Genomic DNA, 22,763 nt, shown 5'->3' on the forward strand with positions numbered 1-22,763 from the left:
TTATTTGATAACATAAAGACTGGGATAGCAGGAGTTACACCTACCTTCTGTATAGAACCTGTCCACTTTCTGCACAAATCAGAACAAATGTTTCATATTTTTGTCAAATAAAAAGACTCAAATGAAAAACTTGTGTTTTACACCTCTGTTAAAAAGTTGAATATTACTTGCAAATGTGCCTATAATAAGTATTTGATGTCTTCTACTGACCTCTATGAGCAGAAAATGAGTACTGCAAAAATGATAGCGCTTATCTCTTTCCATAAAAAGAATTATAGGAGAATAATTATAAATGTATGTACTCTGCAAGTTATTGCTCCAATAAAGTGATATCTGCTGCATTGACCTTGTGCTTTCTGTACAGTGTACTCTCATACAGACGCAGACGTGAGCAGCCAGTGTCTGCTGGAGGCCAATGTCTCTACAGAGGTCTGTCTGACTGTGCTGGACACACTCAGCATCTTTATCATGGGGTTCAAGGTATACAACTGATACATTATTTGATGTTTTTCTTCCAACACACAACTTATTGGTTGGTTCTTAAATTCTGTTTTCAATGTGTCCTTAGACGCAGCTGAATTCAGATCTGGGTCACAACCCCCTGATGAAGAAAGTTTTCCAGGTGCATCTGTGCTTCCTGCAGATCCCTCAGTCAGAGGCCGCCCTCAAACAGGTCTTCACCTCACTCAGGACATTCATCTACAAGGTGAAAGAGGATATGATAAATCTATTGTATTATGTTTTTAAATCATTATTCCCTTGAAATATCTTTAAAAACTTCCATTGGTCATGCATCAATTCTTCTCTTTCACCAGTTCCCCTGCACCTTCTTTGATGGCCGGGCCGACATGTGTGCCTCTCTTTGTTATGAAATCCTCAAGTGCTGTAACTCCAAGCTAAGCTCAATCCGTAGTGATGCAGCACATCTTCTTTATTTCCTCATGAAAAGCAACTTTGACTACACCGGACGAAGGTCTTTCGTACGAACACACCTGCAGGTACGTGTATTTAAGTCTTTTTTTTTTTTTTAACTGTTTGCTCACATGGCCGATCTGATCTGATGTGATCAAGTATGCTAACCATATTCTTATGTTGTCTTTGTTTGTTCCTCCTGTCTATACACTCAGGTGGTGATTGCTGTCAGTCAGCTGATTGCTGATGTCATCGGCATCGGGGGTACCCGTTTCCAGCAGTCTCTCTCCATCATTAACAACTGTGCCAACAGTGACAAATCCATAAAGGTGAGGGGGATTCAGCCTCACAGTTATGTAAAACACCCCTGATTTAAAAAAATAATAATTTCCAATTCCCTTTTTAATCACACACAAACTGTTGTCATGGTGACAGTATTCACCCAGTTTGAAGTCAGACTCTTAGTATTTTTGTCTCATCATTTCTATGTTAAACCTTTCCATAAAGGATCATTCTTTCTCTTGCACTCTGCCAGCATACAGCATTTCCATCAGATGTAAAGGACCTAACGAAGCGCATCAGGACGGTGCTGATGGCCACGGAGCAGATGAAGGAGCACGAAAATGATCCGGAGATGTTGGTAGACCTTCAGTACAGCTTGGCCAAATCCTACACCAGCACGCCTGAGCTCCGCAAGACCTGGCTGGACAGCATGGCTCGGATCCACAACAAGAACGGAGATTTATCAGAGGTACTTAAAAAACTTCTCAGTTGCAGAAAACAACGTCTTTAAAGAAACATTATACTTTAACATTGCATTTATGTGCTAACCTGTGTTTGTGTTTCATCTGCAGGCAGTCATGTGTTATGTGCATGTTGCCGCTTTGGTAGCCGAATATCTGTGGAGGAAAGGTAAGTCCAGGAGAAATAGATTTTTTATTGGTATGCGTCATTCTACTGTAAATACCCGCTGACTTGCAACTCCATTTCAACATTTTAATCATGCCAATTTATAGGGGGCCATAAAATATGTAACTTGTCAAGGTTAACACAACAGAAGATAATTATGAAGATAATTATGGAATCCATTCTCAATAATTATAAGAATTGTTATGAATTGTTATAAACAAAGAAACCCTAATGATTTTCAAGTGAGAGACGATCCACAATATGTCCTGCCTCTTCCAGCTACTTTGTTCTGTATTATTTTAAAGTTAGAACACATTCTCCTAAGTCTCACACACACAAGAACAAACACCTATTGTTCCACCTGAACACCTGTCCAAGGGTCATATGTTCGTTCCTGTTTTAAAAACGCTCCAACACTGCATTCCCAAGATAAGATCCCCCGTCATCTTTCCTCACATCAAACTGGATACTGAGTTCAGACTATGGAGGGGATCCGTTGTATAACAAAGTTTGTTGTTGACATAGTTCCTTGAATCCAATTTTTATGAGGAAAGGAAAAACACTCTTAAGATACCAAAAATACTGACACATTATAATCCCCAAATTTAAAGAGTTAATTCTGTATGCTTAATTCAAGTTATTTTAGCTATGATCTATTATTAGTAGCCTCATGTTTTTCATGCTTCTTGTAAAAAGTCTCATTTAATGTTAGTTGTGTTGTTGTTTTTTCTTCAGGCATGTTCAGGCAGGGCTGCTCAGCTTTCCGTGTGACCACTCCCAACATCGATGAGGAGGCAGCCATGATGGAGGACGTGGGGATGCAAGACGTTCACTTCAATGAGGTCAGACTTCATGTATTAACCTTTTCTTCATGTCTAACACCCTATTCCTATCTTTGAATATCTGCCAGCACGCCAATACTGTCAAAGCATTTAGGATATTTTTAGAACTTCCTCATCATTAACACGTGTAACAAAATGACTTTCTTCATGCCAAAAACCATATTCATATCCTTGAAAATCTTCCTGTAACATTGTGTTGACAAAGCATTGTCAAACTTCCTCATCATCATGAACACGTGTCACTTCAGGATTGTCTCGCAGAGCTCTTATCTCTGTTGGATATGGAAAACTCTGTGAAGAGAACACATTGTAGACTTTGTACAGGGCTTGGTACATGTGTTGTAGAAAATCACTGATCTGGCAAGTGGGAATGTCTTTGGTCATCTGACAAGGGCTCATGGTCAGGGTTGCAGCAACGTACACTGCAGCAGGCGCAGTGACTTGTTGACACAGAGGCTTTAGATCAGGTCTTCTGCCCAACTGATAACCCTCTGAAATTGAGAGTGATGGCCTTAGGCCGTGCAAGCTTTTATGAGTTGGTCATCAGCTCTGGAGGCAGTGAAAAGCCCCTTTACTGTACCTTCCATCTGCTTTGTAAACCTTTACTCTTTATGAGCTGGACTCCCCCAATAAAAGGAGCTGACATGATGGACTCATTTCCTCCCACATCTGCTGTCTTTACAGGACCATTATGCTCAGTTTAGCCTCCTAAATGAATAAATACAAACACAAATGACTGTCTGTGCAACAGTTTAACAACTGCAATGAGGAGAGGAAACTTTAATGTCGTTAAAATGTATTTCTCTGGGTGTTCAGGAGGTGCTGATGGAGCTGTTGGAGGAGTGTGCTGATGGACTCTGGAAGGCGGAGCGTTACGAGCTCATCGCTGACGTCTACAGGCTCATCATCCCCATCTATGAACAGCGCAGAGACTTTGAGGTGAACAGGGATCAGATGGCTGGAGTGGTGATAATAGTGTTAACAGAAACATGCCAGAAGAAGACGTGCAGCTACATACGATTTTTATATAAACACAAACTATGATGCTTGTCTGCATCATGTTTGCAATGCTTTGAAGAACAATAACTGAGTTTGCACTTCTTTAAAATGTAACATATGTATTTGATTAATTGAGAAAGGGTCGACAATGAAACAATAGTGACTTTTAAAAAGAAAATAATTTTCATTTCACAAATAAAAAGTTACCAATTAAATGTTCTTTTATTTTTCAGTACACTCCAGGGTTTCTTGTCAGATGCTATTTACTCTGCAGCGCAGTTTAAGGAGCATTTAACCCTTTGCGTGTGTTTTGTTAACCAGATGGTTGTTTAAATAACTGAAAATAATGTTAAATAATAAATAAAGTTAATTTATTTTTCCCTGCTCTTGAAATAATGTGCTATTTTTGTATTTTCATGGAACAGAAACTGACACACCTGTATGACACCCTCCACCGGGCCTATACGAAGGTGATGGAGGTGATGCACACTGGCAAGAGACTTCTGGGTACTTACTTCAGGGTGGCCTTCTTTGGACAGGTAAGGGGCAGCTCCTGTAAAATAAAAAAACTCTAAAGACAAAAAAGTGGAATAACAACTTAACCACAGATGTGATAAGATAAGATACTATTTTTGAATACAGACTAACTAAATGAAAGTTGAGATAAGAACATAAAAGCAGTCTTCCTATCCAGCCACTCAACAATAAAAGAAATCTGTCACACAGACACAATAACACATAAACCCTTCAATTCCATCAACTACACTTGATTTCTGGTTTTAATAAAGCTTTCTTTCTTTTCTCCTCTCCCTCCAAGGCTGCGGTAAGTGTGTAGGGGTTTAGCCGTGTCTGTTAGCCTGGTGTGCTCCGCCTGCTTGCATCATCATCATATTGTTTTAGGGCTGATGTTATTCACATTAAGTTAGCATCACCATGTAGCCGTAGGTTCTCTAGATTTGGCTCAATAGAGGCTGATTTCTGAACATCAGCTGAGAAAAATCCCTTAAGTGTAGAAATAGTATTTCATACTGATTTTGCAGCATGTTTAAAAAAAATCTAATATCTGTGTCAGCTGTATACTTACTGCTGTGTTTTCCTCCAGAGCAAAGTAGCAGAAGCTTGCATTAGCATAGCAACACTCCTGCATTAATTATGTTGACCCCCCTATAAACGAGCTTTTGTGTACTATTCCATAGATACTGAGTAGCAGTGATAGAAGATTGAAAATCACCTAAAATAGATTACCTTTGTCTGGAGATCAGCTGAAACTTGCACGTTTGATATTATCATTCTTATTTTCCCCTCTTTTTTTGTTTTATTACTCTCTTTGTTTCATGATAGAGCATGTTTTTTTATATTTAGACTAAAGTTATTATTTTTGTGACCTTGTTTGTTAGTTTGTCCTTTCAGAAGTTTTAGATCATAGTACCTTAATCAAATGTGGCATGTCATTCTTTTTCATGGTAGTATTTAGTTTATACATTAATTGTGATTATCTTTATAGGCTGAGGTTTGATAAGAACCCGTTTGCAGTCGTTTAACTAATATTCATGTTTATATTCTCTTTCAAAGGGCTTCTTTGAGGATGAAGATGGAAAGGAATACATCTACAAGGAGCCAAAGTTCACTCCGCTGTCTGAAATCTCCCAGAGGCTACTGAAGCTCTACTCCGACAAGTTCGGCCAGGAGAACGTCAAAATCATTCAGGACTCCGGCAGGGTGGGATCATCTTTGTGTGTGTTTATCTCACAGTAACCAAAAATAGTAGGCCATGGCAGTTGTGTAATAGTGCTGGGAGAACATGTTGTTGAGGGTTCGTAGTGCAGAGTTCACGGTTACAATGCAACTTCGTACAACAACTCTTTAGAATCAGAGAAGACTGCAGATGCAAACTATCTTAAAGCTTACTCTGGTAAAATACATCGAATGGCCACATTTATGTTTAATAGTGTACATGGTCCCTTTACAAAAAATGGACAACTCACTCGGCCACCTCTCACTGAAATATATAAATGTATCTTTTAAGACCTCACATATTTTATAGTTTTCTATGTTTGAGCTAAAATAAGGTACCTGACTCTCTTGCGCACCCACAGGTGAACCCAAAAGACCTAGACTCCAAATACGCCTACATCCAAGTGACTCACGTCACTCCCTACCACGACGACAAGGAGTTGGAGGACAGGAAAACCGACTTTGAGAAGAGCCACAACATCCGGCGCTTTGTGTTCGAGACGCCGTTCACGGTGTCGGGGAAGAAGCAGGGCGGAGTGGAGGAGCAGTGTAAACGGAGGACTATTCTAACCAGTAGGTCATTCAGGGAAGAAATGTACTTTAAGTCTTATCGCAGCAGCAATGTAAGGAAGCTAAGAACAGATGGTTGCCTGGTTGCCACCTGTTTTTGTTGATAACACCTGAAGTATCTGACACCTGTCAGATAAGGCAAGGTGCCACTGCATTGCACACTTAATCCAAAAGTTCAGGTGTTATCTGATCTTAATAGTCACACTGACTGGTAGTCATTTGATTCACTCTCCTGCTCAGTAACTCTTAAAAAAACTCTTAAAATCCTGGAAAAAAACTATACTGAAGGAATCTAAGTAAAAGATGTTAAGCATATCAGTTTTAGCACATGTATGTAGATGCTGTCCCATGAAACTGCATGAAATTCATGCACTCTTCAATCCCTAACCCCATGTAGCCACCCACTGTTTCCCCTACGTGAAGAAGCGTATAGCCGTCATGTACCAACACCAGACCGACCTGAGCCCCATCGAGGTGGCCATAGACGAGATGAGCGCCAAGGTGGCCGAGCTGCGCCTCCTGTGCTCGGCCTCTGAGGTGGACATGATCCGACTGCAGCTCAAACTGCAAGGCAGCATCAGCGTTCAGGTCCGAACTATAATGCCATGCTGCTGTTCAAAAGGCGATGTCATGTGATTTTTTATGATGACTTAAAGTGGAATTTATTTTGCTTGATTTTTTTCCAGGTCAATGCAGGTCCTCTTGCTTACGCCAGAGCCTTCCTGGATGACAGCAGTGCCAAGAAGTATCCGGACAACAAGGTCAAACAACTCAAAGAGGTTTTCAGGTACTTGTCAAGAACAGAAACATTTGTATTTATAAAAATACAAAATTAACTTTCTCCCCTCTCTGCACCTTTGAAGTGACATGCACATCTTCATTCAAAATAACGAAAATAGGAACTACATTTTACCAATACATAGTAAAGTATGTACTAGAGGTTCATGGCGTGATGGAGAATATGTTGGACCACCAGGTAGTTCACAACTCGCAGTTTAACTGAAGTTTTTTTATACTTTATTTGGACATTTTCAGCAATGGTTGTACAGCCATCATTTGTAGGACAACTTCCAAAGAGATCCATCCAACTCTCTGCCTTAGCAAAGCTTAAAAAAGCTAAATTTTTAATTTAATTAAAGTTTTAATTATGCAAACATTGAAAGAAACAGCCAATAGAAATGCACATTGCTCTATGATTATGTTCATAGAAGATAGGGGTCTAGTTCCTGACGGGGCCTGAGTGCCTCAAGTAGTTGTTACTGTTGAGTATGTGTACCTAAGAACTTAGCAGAGAACTATGAGTTAAGGTTGTATGTAAGCTGGAATTCCTTTCTTCAGGCCAAAATGTCCTCAGTAATCAGTTTAACTGCACATAGGAAGAAGTTACTGTTGGATTTCCTCCATCCGCTTCTCTGACTGTCTGGTCTGTGAGTCTGTGTTTGTAGGATGATAACATTCTTCTCTTCCTAATAACATCACTAGAAATTCTCAATGAAAATATGACTAACTGTTCACTCTCCATACTCTGCATGTTGCTTCAAGTGAAAAGGTTCTGAAATTCAGTTGCGTCTCTCCACAGGCAGTTTGTGGACGCCTGTGGTCAGGGGCTGGGAGTGAACGAGCGGCTGATCAAAGAGGACCAGCAGGAGTATCATGATGAGATGAAGGCAAGCTACAGGGACCTGGCCAGGGAGCTGTCAAACATCATGCATGAACAGGTAGAAACATCAAACCCTGCAATGGACACGGTCAGTCAAACATCAGCTACAGAAAAGTATGATAAGTTACTTTTACCCGCTCCTTAATAAGCCAGAAACTTGATGGTGACAGCATTTCCAATATGGTGATCTTTGTGCTTTTTCAGCCTCTTCAGAAACCGATGGATAATGTCAATTAGACTCTGTCCATGTTTTATACAGTCTATGGTTTCAAATAGTATGTTATAATAGTTGTCCACTAATGCAATCTTCTGCCTTTTTACTAACCATGTCTCCTGTCTCTTCTATTTGTGCTGGCCTGAGCAGATTGGATGGTAAAGTTGCTTTGGTTATTTGATGAAGTAACAGTAGTGTTGTTCTCCACTTAGGTAGATGAAGGGAAGTTGAAAATGATCTAGATGTAGAGATTGTTTTATTTCATGCATATAAAACTAAAGTGCTATGCTCTATTTGTGATATTTTTTAGACTCATCCTATACCTAGAAAAAAACATTGAAGTGTCTAAATAAGTAGCTGCACACAGATACAAGCTTTATGGCTGCAGAATTTTCAAAATGATCATTCATTGAATATTTATTTGAACCAGCTGATGTTGAATTCTGATATAAATCAGATGTTAGTCTGACTGTATATCAGAATAAAATTGTCATTAAAGGAGCCATAGCTGTTTTGCCAGGTTTGTTGGAGGACACAGCTTTTCCATAAGTGATTAGTAGTTGGTTGAAACAAGGCTGAATTCGGAGATTTGATGTTTTACCCTCCAAAAAGGTGCACACATTGTAATTAATTTAATTACTTGATCAATGCAGTAAAATCTGAGATGACGAAATTCAAAAAAAGAAAATCTGTACAGATGTCACCAAAACGTAGACCACAATTCCCTCAGCATAAAAATAACACCCGGTGAACCCCTCATAGGATGATCTAAAATGAATATGCATGTAAGTGTTTAAACAGGATTTAAAAATTAATTTCTTATCTTCCTCTTAACCTTTATTTCCTCCAGATTAACCCAGTGGATGACGGCACGAGGAGCGCGCTGTCAGACTCAATGGGCATCTTCAACGCCATCAGTGGCACACCAACCAGTGCCAATACACAAGGCTCCACCACCATTCTCTGATCCAGAGGTTTCACACCAGACTCATGCCTTTCTCACCACTAAGTTACTGATTTAACAGCCTGACAGTCAATAGGAATATAACACATTTAAAGTACCTTAACACAACCTGAAGAAATCATTTGTTGTTATTTTGTCATCTTTCTCAGTACATGTTATCATTAGGCATTGTGCTCATCTATCTTGTTTCCTATGGAGACCATAGTCAACTAACACACTTTGAAAATGAGTGATTCTACAGGATTAATGCAAGATTTGGGTCCTTTATCTTTTTTGTATACTTTTTAAATAGCGTGTTAGTTAGGGTTAATTTGATGACACAGCAAGTGTGTATCCAATACTGTGACTTTCAACAGAGCTCCACCGAGGGGATGTCGCAAACAAACATGAGGGACTCACATCTGACCCAGGTCTACATCTTATCTGTTTTCTATCTGCAGGGCTCCCATTATTATACAGTGTTTGTAAGAGTTCAACAACTTTTTTCAACGCAACAAATCAAAAAGCGACCATTGAAAGCATACATACATCCTTTTGCTAATGCGCAGTATTTTTGTTATACTTTTCCATTGAGGCGCTGTTACAGCAGATGCATTGGAGTGGATTTGTATGTGACTTTGGACATTCAAAAGACTTATTCTCTCTATTTTAGGCAAATGGACGTGTAAAGAATCAGTCTAAAGCCAAGTGAACCACGATGTTTCAACCTATTTTCTGTAAAGAAAAGTGTGCAATATTTTCTATTGTTATCAAGGCAACCTACTGCACAGAAAACCACTCTTGCCAAAGACATTAGAAGACATGCTGTGCAATGCAAGACAAGGGTGCAACTATTTTTAATCTACCCCCTTTTTTCGTTGTCTGTCATGTAGATGCATTTTATTATCTGTGTGGTAAAATGCAAAAGTTTTTATGTAATTCTGCTCATGTAAATATGTTTAAGACATAAATAAAAGAAGAAACTGTTATAATACATCTTTCCATGCCTTGCTTTTGTATGTCACAATCCAAAACTGTTTAGAAAATGATTTCATAATGCTTATATCTCATCGAGTGATGACTTAGCAGAACTGTTGTTAAACTCAATGTCATTAGGTATTGGTTAATTTGTTTGTCACAGTCCTGCTGTTACTGTTGTTGCTGCTTTAAAATGTTTTCTGCTTTGTTTGATTTCAGCTGAAGTTGTTAGGCTTTAAAGAGTTTACATCCATGCCAGCGAGCCAGTGAGGCTTTACATATACAACAGTGCATTGAACTAATTTCAGTTTACAAAGAAAATGCTTGTTGCTATTTGGCAGGTAATGTTTCCCATGTCCACTGTGCTACTGTGTTAGCGTGTTTACATTTGCTAAACAGTGAACACATATTGCAGGTGAGGCTTGAGGGTAAAATATCACCACACAAAGATTTAGTTTGAACACATAACAAGAACTGTCAATGCATTTAATTTATTGTGTTGGTTTTAAAAAAGTATCTTCAGTGCGTTAACACATTGTCATCCTGTAGGCTTCCTGTTTTGTTTCAGACACAATTCAAAGCTGTCTCTTATCTGTGAAGCAGGAGCTACAGAGAACCAACTGCCTGTGAAACGTTTTGAATACACAGCACAGATAAGGAAGTCCTGTTACATGCTAAGGATTCATTATGTCTGGTCTGACTGCATGTTACAATGGGTAAGTAAAAAAGAAAACATCTCTAAATTCTGGTTATTGACAGTTTGACTTGGTCCACATTTACCTTGTACTGTCTCATGTAATTTATGATGTACTAATTCTTCATAAGGATGATACAGGATTATTTGACAGTTACTTTTAGATACAAAAGGGGTTCAACACTAAGGATGCACTTTACTGACAAAATGTTGCAAAATATAATCAGTAAAAAAACAAATATATTGTTTACACTTGTCTCGTGTGCACTTGTTCATGGTTTGTATATTGTAGAGAGTTAAAAGATATATTAAGTGATACATTTTTCTTTGAATACTGACTTACCATTTTGAACCAACGAAAATTACTTTAGGTTACCAAGGTAACCCTGGTTCTCTGATACAATGAGTGAGATACGCCATAGTGAGATACCAGACGAATGTTTGAAGGAGAACTTTAGGTTACTGGGGCAATCCCAGTTCTTTGATATGTAAAGAAATAGGTTCCATGTTTGAGTAGTACATTGCTTTAAAATGCACTTTGAATAAATTCAGGGGAAACATGATAGTTATAGTCAGCGGCTATTGTCATTGCGTTATCAGTTAAAAATAAGCTATTGTTTATATGTGAGGTATCAAGCTGTACAGCCATTGAAGAGGAACCAGAGAGATGAGTGAAATTGGGGTGCTGACTCCTGTAAAATCATGTAAAAGACCAGCTAATCCCACCTCCAATCACCTCCCACCTCTCATCTACACACACACACACACACACACACACACACACACACACACACACACACACACACACACACACACACACACACACACACACACACACACACACACACAAACGTTCACACATCCTGTTGTGTTGCTGATGGGTTACGGGACAATCACCCCCTCTGTGGCATTGTTTCAGAGGTTCGGGCTGCTAAACATCATGTGTCTGGCGTGAGTCCTGCTATGCGTTTGTTTTTGTCTTTATGTCGTCAAATACAAAAGTTTCAAAAATGATTCTACTGTACATTTGACCTTTTTATATCTCTTGTGTTTTTGTTATTAAGTGGCTGCTGTTACCATCATATAAATGTGTGCCTCTAATGTATTAGTATTACCTTCCAATTATAGAGCTAAGCAAATAAACACCTGACTACCTTTGACCCACAGTGGATTTATTACAATGTATTACTGCTATATAATAAGACTGTAATGACACATCACTCAATGATCAACAATCGTGTACCAGTGAATATGAATCATGATACATTATCTATCTAAATTTGATATTCTATCCCATTTCAATCATTATCACCATGACATTAAAAAACTAAGCTTCATTGTCAAGGACAGCACGATCTAGAATAATTTCCTCCACAACCGGTCTAGTGGTCTATTTGGGTTAACGATCATCATCATGGTTTTGAGAGCACACGTTGGTTAGCTCTGACTCATTTTTTATAATACAGAGGAACATACACGAGTTTCCTTTGTAATTATATTTAGAAAAGGCTCAATCAATCGATTTTTCGAATCAATAAAATAGATTTTTTACTTAAATGGAGCCAAACCATTAACGTTCTCAGGACAACGTACACAAAGAGCAGATCTAAGCTGTACACTTTGTTTTGTAATTTGTACAGATCCAACAATAATCCACTTGGCAACCATGGCAATGAAAGTCTTCTTTTAACCGGCAGAAACCTCGAGCAGAACCAGACTCATTGGTATACAGCCACCTGCTGCATCAATATATGGAAAACTTTTAACTACTAACTAAACTTGTAACCACTAGCTTTATTCAAATAACTTTATCTACCAATGTAACTTAGCACTTATAAATGTACTCTATCAATTAATCAATCCATCAGAATGTTATCTATACAGCGCAAAATCATAACAAATCATAACAAAAGTGATAAATCAAAATCAATTGGACAATGAATAGAGTCAGAAATTGGGGAGAGAGAGAGAGTGGGAAATGACATGCATGAAAAGGAACCACAGGTTGGATTCAAACCTGGGCCGCATGCCTAGAGGACCACAGCCTCGGTAAATGGGACACACACACTAACCACTAGGTTAATGGCGCCCCCAGAATCCATTTTAACAGACAGAAACCTTGAGCAGAACCAGAATCATTAGTGTCTGCCACGATGGGGTTTAAAGGTCCTGAAGGTTCGCACTGTATGCATTTTATGGAAGCATTTACAGTGTCTATAGTACATCTACACTTATAGCAATACTGAAACTTGTGTCCAAAGCAGTGAGAAACACATGATAGATATAAACTTTATCAGCTAACCTGACAACTTCTTTTTATCTGGAAGGGTGGACCAAGTCATTGTGCCTGAGTTCCCTGAGTCATAAAGTAATTATTGACACACACACGTGCTCACTTGTGGGGGGTGGGGGGGTGGGGGGTGGGGGGGGGGGGGGGGGGGTAATGGTGACATACACGTTGAGAGTCACCAGAAAAGATGTTCACAGAGTGTGAGATCCACAGTCCAGCATCAGTGGGCGTCACACAAGGGTTTATGGGTGACTACTTAAGAGGCTGGTGAGACCTTGACTCTGTGTTTGTCTTGTGGATTTGGACAGGGCTCACTTATCTTTCTATGTCTTGTTGTTGAAGGATTCAGTTGGAAAAGGGACCTGAAGTTGACAGCAGCCATGGCAGGTGAGTCCTGGTCTGGGTCCGACCCTGAGACATGGACGCTCAGGAACCCATCTTTACCTTCTTTGATTTGTTTCGTGCATATTTGAGGAAATTATTCTTATACTCTTTTTTTTTTTTTTTTAATTATTATTTTAATCTTGCTGATAATACTGTAATTCAACCATGTTTGACCAACTGCATTTGATCTGTCCGTCACGTTCAACAATATTTATCTGTCATTTCACTTTTTATTTTGAGTTCAAAATAAAAGTTTACATAATGAAGGTGTGATCTTTTTCAGACACAGAGGGAAAAAAGCCCAAGCAAAAAAGTGTAAGTCCAACTGTTGTTCTACTGTCTGTAGAGTTAGTATGTGAACATATGCAGTTATTATGTCATGTTATGAATGAAGATAAATATTGTTTACTGCTCTGACACCCAGAATTGTAAGAGGAAAAACTATTCACCAACACCACTCTCACACTTTAATAAATGAAGGCTTTTGCATCTAGTTGTATACTTCTAAATCAAAGTGGTACGGTGAGTGATACATCTTATGACTCAAGATTCATCTCTCATCCCAACAGGCCACAGTCTGTGGCTATCCAATAAGCATCTTTTTCATCGTGGTCAATGAATTCTGCGAGCGATTCTCCTACTATGGCATGCGAGGTGAGGAGATTTATTTTGCTTCTGATGCAGTAATGTGACTCTTTACTTGCACTACTCTACACTACAAGTATTTCACAGCTATAGTGAGTTCAGATTTTACACTCAAATTATTCAATCAGTAAAATTAATGCAGTAAAATGACCAAAAACTAAAGTCCTGCATTTGAAGCTTTTATTTAATATATAAGTTAAGTATCTCTTGCAAAACGTCCTTAAAGTATCCAACAGGAACTACAGAAAAGTGGCACCTGTGAGCCTCTAACCACTTTAGGGATTGGACAGATTAAAGCATGAGAAAAAATGGATTTGCACCATATCGTAGAGTTAATAGGAATTCTTAAGTAAAGTATTGATAACTGAAAACTGCTCTGAAGTATATTACCTTTAAATATTATTGTATTGAGCCTTTTTCCATAGATAAAAAGACCTATAAACCTTTCATTCTTACTCTCCGTCTACAGCCGTGCTAGTGCTGTACTTCAAATACTTCTTGAAGTGGGACGATGACTTTGCCACCACCATCTACCACACCTTTGTGGCTTTGTGCTACCTGACACCTATCCTGGGGGCCGTTATTGCTGATTCATGGCTCGGCAAGTTCAAGTAAGTTTCAATTCTTTCTTATCTTTTACCTGCTACAAAAAATTCATTCTTGCATATAGAAATGCCTGGTGTTCTCTTTTTTTAAACTCTTTGCTCCTTCCTACTTCTCCTTCTCCTCCCTCTGCCCAGGACTATTGTTTACCTGTCCATCGTTTACACGCTGGGACAGATAGTCATGGCTATAAGTGCTATCCATGACATCACAGATACAAACAAGGACGGCACCCCCGACAACATGACCTTCCATGTGTGAGTTAAGCACGCTTGGATTGGTGTGACAAAAATTACAACAGGAATACAGATTCAGATGTATTAACTCTGTGTCTGTGATACGTTTGAAACCCAGAGCTCTGTCCATGGTGGGTTTGATCCTGATCGCCCTGGGAACAGGAGGCATCAAACCCTGCGTGGCTGCTTTTGGAGGAGACCAGTTTCAAGATCATCAGGTTAGAAGTTTCTCAAGAACACAAACTCATGTTGTATTCACCTTTGAGAGCAGACAATATTGCAGAAAAGCTTGTCTCATAATAACAAGAAGGTTTACTCATAATGATGACGTCTTATGTTCATACATATATGCTTACAACACATCAACGACACACGTGTGCACACATGCACACACAAATACACAGCAATTAACAAGAGCTATCAGTAGAGTCCCATCAGCACTTCTTGTATCTCTGTTACATTGCTGCTAGCTGTTTATTAACTTATAACCAAAGGGTACATGATGTGTCTTGGTCACTTTATTACACAGTTCAAGGGTAGACAAAGATTACACTTTGATATTAATGCAGCTTTATGGGATTTTACATAAGAGTTTGGATAATTCATGCATATTAATACTGAAAAAAATGTTGAATTTGTATCTTTCTGTGTCGTATAGGAGAAGCAGAGAAGCACCTTCTTCTCCATCTTCTACCTGTCCATCAACGCTGGCAGTCTGCTGTCCACCATCATCACTCCCATCCTCAGAGGTACGCTCAGGCCAATGATACATAACAAAAAACACAAAAAATGCATGTATTTAACTATAAATATGTGTGTGTATCTGTGGTTTCCAGCTCAGGAATGTGGCATTCACACTCAGCAGAAGTGCTACCCACTGGCCTTTGGTGTCCCTGCTGCTCTCATGGTGGTCGCACTGAGTAAGAACAAGGTTTTAAGATCCTAATATAAAATTAAGTGTTATTAAGTTTTAGAAATGGTTTCCGATATTTGAAAGAGATGCTAAACAGATTTTTCCAGAAAACTGGAAAAATGTCTCTTTTGAATCTCCCCAACTTAAAGATAACACAATGTTTAATAGCCAGAGTCTCCATTTAAACCCATTTTATTAATTTAATGTCATAGATAAGAAATAAGGCTTTTGTACAGACAGCTTTTTGTTTCCACTCATTAACCCTTTATTACCTTCATCAAAACAAATATAATGAAAGTTGTAAAATTATTTAATGACCTCCTTTATTTCTGACCAGTTGTTGTTGTATTGTTGTTATAGTTGTGACAGGTGGTCAAATGTTAATCTACAATTTATCTGGTGTGTTTTTGTGTCTGCAGTTGTGTTCATTGTTGGAAGCGGCATGTACAATAAGACCGCCCCTCAAGGAAACATCATGGTGAAGGTCTGCAAATGCATCGGGGTAAGTGGCTTCAAAAAGGATTTACTTCCTTTGAAATGGAAGAAACAATCCCTGAGCTTAAACTGACAATTAAGTCACTAATAATTAACATATGAGGGAAGATTCACATGGATATGTCCTTTTTTTGCTATCCGTAGTTTGCTATTAAGAACCGCTTCAGGCATCGTTCTTCTCAGTACCCCAAGAGAACCCACTGGATGGACTGGGCTGATGAGAAATATGATGTAAGGTTCAGCAAAAAATGCAAATCCATGCAAATATGAAAATTATATTTACTGAAAATGACAATGCTTTTCTTTGTTTGGTTCCAGAAACTCCTGATTGCTCAGGTGAAGATGGTGGTGAAAGTGCTTTTCCTCTACATCCCTCTGCCCATGTTCTGGGCTCTCTTTGACCAGCAGGTAGTTACCCATTTTCTTCTTTGTGCTTTCTGTATTTCACTGGCAAATTTCAGTAGAAAAAGATATAGATAATAAGCCAGACTAAAGACATTCTAAAGAAGAGTTATGTCTACTCCACAGGGGTCAAGGTGGACCCTCCAGGCGACCACCATGGATGGCGACTTTGTAAGTATTTTTTAGTATTTTTGCGATGTGACACCCTATGAGTGCAATTAAAAGAAACTACGACTCTGACTGTCACTATCCTTTTTCTTCAACAGGGACTTCTCACTATTCAGCCTGATCAGATGCAGGTAAGACACATTGTGTTTACACTCGACTCTGTTGTGTTGTGTGTGAAGCTGTTGACTTGAACCTATAGGAAATACTTTAAAAGAGTGACTCACCTTCTTCCCAACCAGACTGTGAACCCAATCTTGATCCTGGCTTTGGTGCCAATAATGGACAGTATTATCTACCCGCTGATTTCCAAGTGCAAATTAAACTTCACGTAAGTTTAGGGTTGTTTGTTTAATTCCTGTGTCATGAAAAATCTTACATTTGTTTAACCCTTTGGTGTATGAGGACTTTCTATGAGTTTTTGTCTTTTATTTGTCACTTTTACAACTATATCAAACAGCTGCTTTACTCTGACTTTATTTTATAAATCAGCAATGATCCCCAAATACAGGGAAAATTCTGCAGTTGCAGACTAAATGTGAAAAGGATTTTTGATAACAACTTTAAAATTGTAAAACAGTTTATTGTTGAACAAAAACATTGTTTCCCTTTAACATCAATCTGTGTGTGTCTTTATCCTGCAGTCCTTTAAAGAGAATGACTGTGGGGATGTTCCTTGCTGCTCTTGCCTTCATCGCTGCTGCCCTCGTCCAGCTACAGATTGACGTGAGTGTAACTAACATAAAAAAACTTACAATGGGACAGCTTGTTAAGCCCAATTCTCCGACTCATATCTTAATTTATTTTCCAGCAAACCCTGCCACAGTTCCCATCAGGCACTGGAGTCCAGGCAAAGATCATCAACATGCTGAACAGACAGCTGGATGGCTCAGCTGGAGGACTGAAGTTTAGCTTGCAGCCTTTCACGGTATTGACGTCAATATAAGACCCCGTACACAGAGACACTAACTAACCAAATGTATGTGAAGTATGTCGGTCTAACGGTTTGGAGGATATATGAATTGTTGACTTTCTCTATTTTACAGGCCGAAGAGGATTACATGTCATTTAACGGAGGATTTGCACTGGATCTTGGTGGCAATGTTTACCCAGTCATTTTAAAGTATGAAAGTAGAAATACCCTCGTCATCATTCAGAATGGAACCATACCCACATATCTAGAGGTAAAGGCACATGTGATATCTAGAAGTAAAGACACATGTGACATCTAGAAGTAAAGACACATGTGACATCTAGAAGTAAAGACACATGTGATACGTAAAGACACATGTGATATCTAGAAGTAAAGACACATGTGATACGTAAAGACACGTGATATCTAGAAGTAAAGACACATGTGATACGTAAAGACACATGTGACATCTAGAAGTAAAGACACATGTGATATCTAGAAGTAAAGACACATGTGATACGTAAAGACACATGTGATATCTAGAAGTAAAGACACATGTGACATCTAGAAGTAAAGACACATGTGATATCTAGAAGTAAAGACACATGTGATACGTAAAGACACATGTGATATCTAGAAGTAAAGACACATGTGATATCTAGAAGTAAAGACACATGTGATACGTAAAGACACATGTGATATCTAGAAGTAAAGACACATGTGATACGTAAAGACACATGTGATATCTAGAAGTAAAGACACATGTGATATCTAGAAGTAAAGACACATGTGATATCTAGAAGTAAAGACACATGTGATATCTAGAAGTAAAGACACATGTGATACGTAAAGACACATGTGATATCTAGAAGTAAAGACACATGTGATATCTAGAAGTAAAGACACATGTGACATCTAGAAGTAAAGACACATGTGATATCTAGAAGTAAAGACACATGTGACATCTAGAAGTAAAGACACATGTGATACGTAAAGACACATGTGATATCTAGAAGTAAAGACACATGTGATACGTAAAGACACATGTGATATCTAGAAGTAAAGACACATGTGATATCTAGAAGTAAAGACACATGTGATACGTAAAGACACATGTGATATCTAGAAGTAAAGACACATGTGATATCTAGAAGTAAAGACACATGTGATACGTAAAGACACATGTGATATCTAGAAGTAAAGACACATGTGACATCTAGAAGTAAAGACACATGTGACATCTAGAAGTAAAGACACATGTGATACGTAAAGACACATGTGATATCTAAAGGTAAAGACACATGTGGTGAAAGGGGGCATGTCCAAGTGAGGTTTTTATGTTCTACAGCTAGAGTCCAATAGTGTTTTATGAAACCTAAAGCTAGATCTGAATCCATATATTAAAGCAGGATTATTATTTAGCTAAAGGTTCTCCTCCCAACATTACCTGTCTCTCTTCAGCTGCCCTACCTAACAAAAAGGCCCAAATAAAAACTTTTTAAAATAGGATGAGTAGTGTGTATCATAAGTTGGATTTTAAATATTTGACATTGTATGTTTTGTTTTAATTAATTGTGTCAAATGTATCTTAAAGTTTCTTTCTTTCTCCAGTTCACAGACATCACAGCAAAACCGGAACAGGGAGCTAATGCTGTGAGGCAAGTGTCAAAATGTTATAAAGCTTATAGAAACAAGTTTGTGGAAAAATTTAAATTATGCAAGACTGTGTCATCGTCTTCTGATTTGTAAAAGGGTGAATGTTTCAAATCATACTGCATATATGCCGCTGAAAGGTTTCTTATTGTTTGTGTCTTATTCCACAGGTTTTTCAATGGTTATAGCTCACCTCTGAACATAACCACAGGGACCCTGGAATTTGGGAACACTGTCAGAAACAGCATGTCAACATATGTTAATGTACCACATGGAGAGTAAGACAGATATTTCATGACATATCTCACAAACATACTATATATATTGTAGATTTTTTTATTCTTCTAACCTATTTTGTCTTGTTATGTCAGAGCAAAGTTCCACATCAGGGATAATGCTGGAAATCAGTGTGACTACAGTCTGACACTGGGCTTCGGGAGCTCATACACCTTGCTCATCCCGTCTACTTTCAAATTTGGAACAAATGTAACTAAATGAAACATTTTGAAGTCACAGCATTGCTGCTTGAATTTATTATTTTTTGACTGAGGCTGCACATCCTCGTACTTGTCTTTGTCATGTAGTGTGAAAAGAGCATCAACACAGCGGTAGACATCAAACCTAACTCCATCCACATGGCCTGGCAGATTCCTCAATATTTCCTCATCACTGCAGGAGAGGTGGTCTTCTCCGTCACCGGCCTGGAGTTCTCTTACTCACAGGTAGAGGGTGCTATCTTGTGCATAGGCAGCTGAAAATACAAATAAAAGTAACAAAAGAGACACAAAATAGAGGCAGATTGACTGCCATGAAGCATGAATTTAAATCTCTTTTTTTCTCGGCAGGCACCCAGCAACATGAAGTCTGTGCTGCAGGCTGGTTGGCTGTTGACTGTTGCCGTAGGTAACATCATTGTGCTAATTGTCGCTGAGGCTGCAACGCTCCCAGATCAGGTGGGTGGATTTGATTTAACTGTTTGAAGACACATTTGATCTCCCTGACCTTGAAAAGATACAAATGTCTACTATGAATACTGCTACATTTTTTTATAGCATAATTACACAGGTTTTGTCAAAAAAAAGTTGAATGTGTTAGGTCCACTTAAAGACTGAAAACATATTCACCAATAAGAATATATGACCAAAAAACAGAGAATTCATTTTGTGCTGATATATCTTTTCAAGTTCTTTCTTCTTTCATTTTAAAATGTCTTAAATTTAAGGAAGGAACATCTCTCTCAGGTTTCTTCTTTATATGGAATAAAAAACATTGTTAAGTGACAAAATAAACTCAGACTAGCATTGATGGAGGTATTATTTTGATAACACTAACAATGACACAAAATAAAACCACTTCATTAAGAGTAAAGCATTGCATTCGTAGGAGTTTGATATGAAAAAAGATTGAAACCATACTCTACTGTCTGAGATCTATCAAATTAGAGAAACGGAAAGATAACTAATATTAGCATAAACAAAAGACGGGGAAAGCTCGCCTAGTTTTAAAGAAGGCTAAAAATAGAGTGGAAGGGGATTTTTTCTTACTCTAATACGTCTGTATTGATGATGTAATGCAATTAAATGTGTCAATTTTAAGCTTTAAAAATGCTGGTATTTCCCTTTTACCTTTGGACACAGCCAGCCAGCTCTAAGTCAACTCTCTTAGCTACAGCTTCATACTAAATAGACAGATTTAAGAGCAGATCTATTCCCTTTAGTTTAGCTCCAGTTTAATGTGTTGAGTGTTGTCATTACTTTTCTCTAGTGGGCCGAGTACATCCTCTTCGCCTCTCTGCTGCTGCTAGTTGTCTTCATCTTTGCCTTCATGGCCTATTTCTACACCTACACCGACCCAGCCAAAATAGAGGCCCAGTTTGCCCATTTTGATCCCAAAGACAAAGAGAAGAAGAAGAGTTTGGAGATGGGGAGGAAGGACTCAGATGGAAACAGCAACTCGGACAGGAAGAGCTCTTACACCAGCCACAATGAGGAGAAAGGCGTACAGTCCAGGATGTAAAGGGACCTTTTCTCTAAGGCTAACCCTCTTTGCTATATGAATACGGCTTGGTTCTGTGTCTTAGAGTGCACCTGCATTCAAGTTTATTTGGTCATTTTGTGAAGGAAGTCTGGTGCAAAGCTGGACAAAAGGGTTCAGAATGAATTGATGACCTGAAGGAAAAGGTTCTGAAGTTTGAAGAACACAGAAAAAAGGGCTTCGATGATTAAACTCTTGATGGACAGTGTTAGTGAAAGATCTCTGCAGGGATATTTAAAACACAAGATAATATATATATAAATAAAATCCCAGGGTCCTTATTGGTTAATAATTTGAGCTTTCGCTGTTGTACATTTGTTTTTACAATGAATTATTTTGCACTGTGTAGCAACTTCTCTGTGTAATTTTTGTTTCATAAGCGTATGTACTGGAGTACACGTACAAAGAACACCTTTGTATTTTCTTCCAATCACAGTGTTGTACTTACTGTTATATTTTGTCACTGTTTTATATAAACACATTGTTGCTATCTGCATCAGGTTCAATCTAGCCTTGTAGACTGCCTGTTTAATAAGAAAATGTTGAATTATGTTTCATATTCAATTTCATTTTGAACTCAAAGATTATTGTCTACATTAAAGCTACTGGTAAGGTGCTCCATCCTTTCACATTTATACTGCCACAGATTTATTGAATTTTTTATTATTATTTGTTTACACAAAGATGAGGCCAGACAAAAACCAAATATTCAAGGGATGTGCTTCACAATTTAAGAGCTCTACGTTCCTCTTCATCATTATAGTAGGTGTAGCTGTTTGATTAGTGAACCAATATTTGAGTGATCAAACAGCATGCTTTTATGTGATCCATTCAGACAGATACACGACTGCTGATAATAAATAGAGAGGAGAGAGAGAGACAGCAGCAGATGATTAAAAGAAAGAGAGAGGGAGAACAACAGCAGCAGCGTGAGAGGTAAACAGCGCACACATTCACTGCATTAACTGTATATCAAAAGGTGTATAATTGAAGTAATATTGCAGTAATGTTTGCATGAATGCACTTCACTTGTTTGTTCATGATAATAGCTATGCATCAAAATGTCATATCTTAGATTGTAAATGAAATAAGGCGCCTGTAGTGCATAAAAAGTCATCAAAATAGAGTTTGATTATTTGAAAAATTCCTTGAACGCCCCACAATGTAACCATGTTAGGCTGCTAACACTTGATAAAATGCCTCTATGCTCAAAATTTAGCTAGGGATGAAGAAAGCCACAAACTAAAAATGTTATGATCAACTAAAAAAAGGAGTCGAGACTCTAGACCTAATGTCAACCTCGTCATGGGGATAGAAGAATAGAAAGCAAAATGAGCAGGATTCATCTGAAGGACCATGATGAATGTCCATGTATGTATAAGTAGGCATATTGTACTGAGTAAGATAGCGATTTATCCACCGGTCATGCTTGCCATGGATAACAAAAATAGGCTATGACTAAAGTCTTTATGATTCATCATCTGAGGACCGTAACTGCTGATCCATCATTTGGTGCTAATTCAGATTGAGATATTTCACTGAAAAAGTTAACATTTTAATTGACAGTAACTTAAG

General features: G+C 38.3%; 2 protein-coding genes and 1 long non-coding RNA gene across 6 annotated transcripts in view; 2 read left to right on the forward strand and 1 right to left on the reverse strand.

Moving 5' to 3' along the window:
- dock9b (dedicator of cytokinesis 9b) overlaps nt 1-9,777 on the forward strand; it is a 50,520-nt gene extending 40,743 nt beyond the window's left edge. For all 4 annotated transcript variants that reach the window (XM_061032178.1, XM_061032176.1, XM_061032175.1 and 1 more), the window contains exons 38-52: nt 365-480; nt 569-706; nt 816-998; nt 1,128-1,241; nt 1,448-1,663; nt 1,767-1,824; nt 2,557-2,663; nt 3,480-3,602; nt 4,088-4,201; nt 5,235-5,381; nt 5,759-5,969; nt 6,364-6,554; nt 6,653-6,753; nt 7,546-7,684; nt 8,691-9,777. In XM_061032178.1, coding sequence (XP_060888161.1) covers nt 365-480; nt 569-706; nt 816-998; nt 1,128-1,241; nt 1,448-1,663; nt 1,767-1,824; nt 2,557-2,663; nt 3,480-3,602; nt 4,088-4,201; nt 5,235-5,381; nt 5,759-5,969; nt 6,364-6,554; nt 6,653-6,753; nt 7,546-7,684; nt 8,691-8,807 — 2,075 coding nt within the window. In that variant the 3' untranslated portion in view covers nt 8,808-9,777. The remainder of the gene's footprint in view (nt 1-364; nt 481-568; nt 707-815; nt 999-1,127; nt 1,242-1,447; nt 1,664-1,766; nt 1,825-2,556; nt 2,664-3,479; nt 3,603-4,087; nt 4,202-5,234; nt 5,382-5,758; nt 5,970-6,363; nt 6,555-6,652; nt 6,754-7,545; nt 7,685-8,690) is intronic.
- A 3,266-nt stretch (nt 9,778-13,043) lies between these two features.
- On the forward strand, nt 13,044-21,804 carry slc15a1b (solute carrier family 15 member 1b). The gene is made up of 23 exons (XM_061032188.1): nt 13,044-13,139; nt 13,417-13,444; nt 13,699-13,783; nt 14,244-14,385; nt 14,515-14,634; nt 14,732-14,831; nt 15,272-15,362; nt 15,450-15,533; nt 15,946-16,028; nt 16,166-16,252; nt 16,340-16,429; nt 16,550-16,594; nt 16,690-16,722; nt 16,831-16,919; nt 17,233-17,314; nt 17,400-17,516; nt 17,635-17,772; nt 19,113-19,159; nt 19,325-19,432; nt 19,526-19,640; nt 19,739-19,876; nt 20,000-20,107; nt 20,919-21,804. The coding sequence occupies exons 1-23, from the start codon at nt 13,126-13,128 to the stop codon at nt 21,168-21,170; spliced, it is 2,196 nt and encodes a 731-aa protein (XP_060888171.1). The 5' UTR covers nt 13,044-13,125; the 3' UTR covers nt 21,171-21,804.
- Nucleotides 13,076-13,555, reverse strand: LOC132959294 (uncharacterized). Its single transcript, XR_009666962.1, has 2 exons — nt 13,417-13,555; nt 13,076-13,139 (listed from the first exon to the last, which is right to left on the reverse strand). It is a non-coding gene; the product is annotated as an uncharacterized LOC132959294 (long non-coding RNA).
- Nucleotides 21,805-22,763: the final 959 nt, after the last annotated feature.

The sequence above is a fragment of the Labrus mixtus genome, chromosome 24 (genome assembly GCF_963584025.1).
Source record: "Labrus mixtus chromosome 24, fLabMix1.1, whole genome shotgun sequence".
NCBI classification, from domain to species: domain Eukaryota; kingdom Metazoa; phylum Chordata; class Actinopteri; order Labriformes; family Labridae; genus Labrus; species Labrus mixtus.

Excerpts from the sequence above, each read along its gene's own strand:
- slc15a1b (XM_061032188.1), top strand. Across the intron at positions 14,386-14,514 it reads TCATGGCTCGGCAAGTTCAA|GACTATTGTTTACCTGTCCA; the intron begins GTAAGTTTCAAT and ends CCCTCTGCCCAG. Across the intron at positions 16,723-16,830 it reads TTCAGCCTGATCAGATGCAG|ACTGTGAACCCAATCTTGAT; the intron begins GTAAGACACATT and ends CTTCCCAACCAG.